Source organism: Medicago truncatula, chromosome 7 (genome assembly GCF_003473485.1).
Source record: "Medicago truncatula cultivar Jemalong A17 chromosome 7, MtrunA17r5.0-ANR, whole genome shotgun sequence".
NCBI lineage: Eukaryota > Viridiplantae > Streptophyta > Magnoliopsida > Fabales > Fabaceae > Medicago > Medicago truncatula.
This window is the reverse complement of record NC_053048.1, coordinates 37,143,252-37,148,231: the sequence shown is the minus strand read 5'-3', so window position 1 is coordinate 37,148,231 and position 4,980 is coordinate 37,143,252. Positions and strand designations below refer to the sequence as shown.

The following is a 4,980-nucleotide window of genomic DNA, read 5'->3' as shown; positions in this document are numbered from 1 at the left end:
CTAAGAATGTGTTTGCGAGAGTCGAGTTGTGTGTTGTTCTCCCCAATAAACTCAACTCCTTTTAAGCAACTAAGTCACGGAGAGTTTAATTTTTTTACATCCTTTTATATTGGTTATAATGAAGTCATTGAAGTGCTTTTGTATAGGTTCTTTAAGGTACATACATCTATCATCGGACCCTGAAGCTTCACTCATGCATTGCAAGTTGCACGAATCAAAAACACTGATAGCTAATAATTGCTAATTGCTTGTGTACTTCGGTGGAACATGTGCCTCCTCAGGTGGATTTGATTCTCCAGGAAGATGCTTGTAGTTGCAATCTACAGCTCAGGGTAGCTTAGTCTACTCTGTTCTTTCAGTTCTAAAATAATGTGAATCTTCTTTGGTACAAGTCGTGGTAATACTTTGGTTAAATCATTATTAACTTGCTTTCCTTAAAAATTAACAGTTAAGTATGACACTATTTAGACTGCAACCTCTAAAAAATCATAGGTGAGTTTCAACCTCCATTTTGCAGAGTCATCAATGTACTTCTTTCATTCTTTTTATACAAAAATAAAAATAAAAAATGAATGAATGAATAAAGGATGTGTATCCAATCCTTGGAACAAAAGAATAAAATTTCTTATACACAGAGGTTCAATATATGTGGCTTCAGAAGCCTACAATTAATCTCATAACTCAGCCGCTGAAAGAAGGAAAAAAAAATGTATTTGCACCATTGAATCTGTATGATATGTTTAAAACAATTAAATTTGGAACCCAAAGACAAAAGTATGCATGCAATAGCAGCACTCAAAAGATCTTTGAAAAGCCTAAGGATAACAATGTTAAGTCACTCCAAGCAACTACTTTGAAGTATAAATTCTACCCAATCAAAGAATGGAGTTGAAACCCGGTGCAGCTAAAATGATGTCAGCCGGGGTTTCTGTATATTCTCATCTTGGTACATCAACCTGCGCTTCTTTGAAGCACCTTGGTACTGGTAGATGATGCTGTAAAGACACTGCCTAAGACTTACGAGGTCAAACCTCTCTATAAATGTTAAATCCGCTGCCCTGGATTTAACACCAGCAAATCGCTGATACTCCTCAAACGCGGAAGACAAACACCAATTCTGCAACTTTCTGAAGCAGCCAACAAGGCAACCTGTCCTATGCTGCATAAAGATGAAAAATCATCATTAGAATTATAGAATTATAGGATATAAAAACATTAAATTAGAAGGAATAAAACCAATGAGATGATAAATTTGCAAGTCAATCTATACCTTTCCTTGTTTGCAATGAACCAAAATAGGGTGATTTCTCACATCTGAAAGCACACATAATTAAGGAATTAGTTATCTAATAAGCACAAGAAGCACCAAACTAAAATATATATATATATATATATATATATATATATATATATATATATATAAACAAAAACTTTGCATCTCAACGTCGAATAAGCTTGAGTCAAATTCATTACCAACTAAAACTTTCAAAGCCTCCATAATAGAATCCCTCAGAGCAGGTAAGGAAACTTCCTGCAAATTGCAAATAAATACAGAGTCATTAACTCAAACAATAAAGGCAGACAAAACCAAATATCAGTCAACAATCCACATGCTTCAAACTTCATAATCCTCCACAAACATGACAATAACTAAAACCAACCCATATTTATGATAAACCCCAAATTCCCCTTTCCTTCACCGGGGCACTAGTTAAGAAAATAGAAACCGATGAAAGGAACAGTTTTTCAACTTTCAAAAAGTTGAATATACCACTTTTCACCACTTCGTAAATATTCCTCGATTAGTTTTCTTAACTAGTGACTCAGGCGCATTTTTTAGCATTCCCCATCCCTAACCCTAAATAGCCAGCCAAACATAAACCCATAATCTAATTACCTTCAAATAAACAATCACAGAAAGCAAAATTTAAACTTTAGTTAATATACATCTCAATGAAATTTTTCTTAAAAAGTCTAATCACCAAAAGAATAAAGTGGTATATACTTTCAAGGACTCCAAACAAACAATTTTTTACCAAAATTAAAAGTAAAAAACTGATATGTTAACAAGACTAATCATAGTATCATATCATGTTTAATCCTATTTCAATTAATCACAAGCCTTAAATAACATTCAAATAGCATATGTGACGATATGAATATAAAAAATATATATACCGTTTTGCCCTCAATTCCAAATTGAAAAAGACGAATATTCTGTTCCTTTAAGAAGTCCAAATTCTCTTCAGGGTAGGGTTCAGGACACAAGTATCTGTATAAATTCAAGAATAAATAACATCAATATCAATAATAAACAAAAAAAAAAAAAAAGAACGATTCTTGAAAAGGAAAAAAAAAAAAAAACTAACATGATAGAGCGAAGGTTGAGGGTTTGAAGAAAGGGAAAACTGGAAGGTTTAGGAAGACTAGATCGATAAATGCAATCTTCAACCATGGAGAAATTAGGTGGAGGAATCAAAACGTCGTCGTCTTCATCAATGTTCTCAACTTCAACTATCATCCCCATTATTATTCAATTGAATGTGTATGTAGTGTTTGTGTGCGTGTAAACGAGGATTCAGATTCCGATTCAGAGAGAATCTTCTAATGCTAATGCTATAAATTGTTGAATGAATGTTCCATCTTCTTCTTTCTTTAGTTCTTATATAAGAAGAAGGAAGAATAAGGATTTATGATGCGGTGTCGTTTTGAATGAAGCGAGGTTTTCTGAATCTTGAAACGGATTACAACTAGATTACTATTGGCGGGGTCCGAGGAAACCGCACCGAATATTGACAATCTTTTAATTCATTTATTAACTAATTTTCGATTCTGTTTTTTTGTATTTTATTTATTTATTTATGGGATTCTAGAACTCCTCTTTTATTGGTTCTTCAATTATTTTTTTTTAAAATAGCGTAATTTTGTTGGATATGTGAGTAAAAAAGATTATTGTTTATTTTTTTTGGCTAAAAAAATATTATTGTATTGTTTGTTGTAAATAAATTAAATTGAGAAGATAAAGGTAAATGGTAATGCCAGCAATGATATTTGTCATCAATATCTTTTTTAACATTTCACCAAATTCTGATATATCGGAACAAACTCCAATTGTGTGATGGAGATTGGATAAGTTTGTTACATGGTAGTTTCTTTTTATTTTAATAGAAAAAACAACCAATGCTTAACCAACAAAAAACTGAAAAAACAACTAATATTGTTACAAGGCTGATGTGGATAAATTATTTTTTGAGACAGTTTTACTTTTAAATTTAATTTTTTAGGGTTTTTACTTTTAAGTTTATCATTTATTCCCTTTCAAAAAAAAGTTTGTCATTTATTTATAATTTGGTTGCTATAAATATGTATATGTGCCCTTACAACCCCTTAAAAAAAACGTATTTGTATCCATAACAATTCAATTGTTTTTAAAATTTAAGATCAAACTTATATTTTTTTTGGTAGAGATCAAACTTATATTTGTTAGAACAGACGTTGTGTTCTATGCAGCATAAGTGCTTATGAAAATAAGTTGTTTTGTGCAAGATGAGAAAATAGCATAAAGTTGTAAAACTAAAGAGAAAATAATGGAGAATATAATTGCAATGTGAATCTTATTCATTAGTAATGAGTTTCACAATACAAAGCCTTATATAGGCACAAAAAAGTCACTCACTTGTGGAACAAGTAATCTAACTAACTAATAGATTTTGAAACAAACTTAACTAACTATTAGTTACATGGCAATTATTGATTAATATTCTAATACTTTCCCTTAATCATAACTGTTGAACATCAAAAACACCAAGTTTTTTCCTCAAAAATTAAAATATGTCAAGCTTCACTGCTTTTGTAAACCATATGCAAGTTGCAGTTCTGTTGTATAGTAGTGTAGCTCAATCATTCCATTAGTCACCTGCTCTCTAATGAAATGGAATCTGGTCTCAATGTGTTTACTTTTGCCATGTGAGATTGGATTCTAAGCAAGACTTATGGCTGATTTGTTGTCAATCTCCAGTGTTAGAGGTTTCATCACTTCACACTTGAGCTCTTTCATCACTGAATCCAATCATAGAGCTTGACAAGTAGCAAAAGTTCCTTCAATGTATTCAACTTCACATGATGCGAGTGCAGTGACTAGTTGCTTTTGGTACACCAGGAGATTGCAGCATCATTGAATTTGAATACGTAGTCCGATGTGCTTCTTCTATCAGTTAGATCTCCACACCAATCACTATCTGAGAAACCCATGAGCTCATTTAATTCACTTTGAGCTCCATAAGGAAATAGCAGACCAAGATCCATGGTACCCTTAATGTATCTAAGGAGTCTCTTTGCAGCTATCAAATGAGATTTCTTTGGATCATGCATAAACTTGCTTATTACACTAACTGAATAGCAAATGTCTGGCCTACTATTGCATAGGTACCTTAGTGAACCAACAATTTGTCTAAACATAGTTGATTCCACTTTTCTTCTTCACTGCATTCAACAAGCTTCGAGTTTGTTTCTGATGGATTAGAGATTGAATTGCAATCTTTCATTTCAAATTTCTCCAGCATTAATTCACCAATGTACTTTTGCTGATGCATTACCATAGATGTAATATATGATTTAAGGGAAAATTGACTTATTTTTGTAAAAATTATAAAACTAAATTAAATTGTCTTCGTTTTATATATGTAGTGACACCATAGATCCTTATTATGTCAATTACCTTGCCATTTATGACCCTGAAGGATTTGAGGAAAATTTTGATGTGTTGAATCCAGATGGTAATAAATATAAAGGAAGGTTGATTGAGAACATACATAAGTATACATGGGAGTAAATTGTAACCAAGACAACTTTGGAACCAAATAATGTTTTGGTAAAGTTTGACATTTGTTATGAACATGCATAAATGTAATTTATATATTGTAAACGAAGCATAATTTTTTTTCTAAACGTGTTTGGCAACATTTTTCAGTTGAAATTGCA

The 4,980-nt window shown here is 31.8% G+C and overlaps 1 protein-coding gene across 1 annotated transcript; it reads right to left on the bottom strand.

Moving 5' to 3' along the window:
- Positions 1-577: 577 nt before the first annotated feature.
- LOC11406089 (tyrosine-protein phosphatase DSP3) lies at positions 578-2,780 on the bottom strand. Its single transcript, XM_003624119.4, has 5 exons — positions 2,370-2,780; positions 2,179-2,272; positions 1,474-1,531; positions 1,271-1,314; positions 578-1,159 (listed from the first exon to the last, which is right to left on the bottom strand). Exons 1-5 carry the CDS (start codon positions 2,525-2,527, stop codon positions 905-907), a joined length of 609 nt encoding a protein of 202 aa, XP_003624167.1. The 5' UTR covers positions 2,528-2,780; the 3' UTR covers positions 578-904.
- Between the last annotated feature and the right edge of the window lie 2,200 nt (positions 2,781-4,980).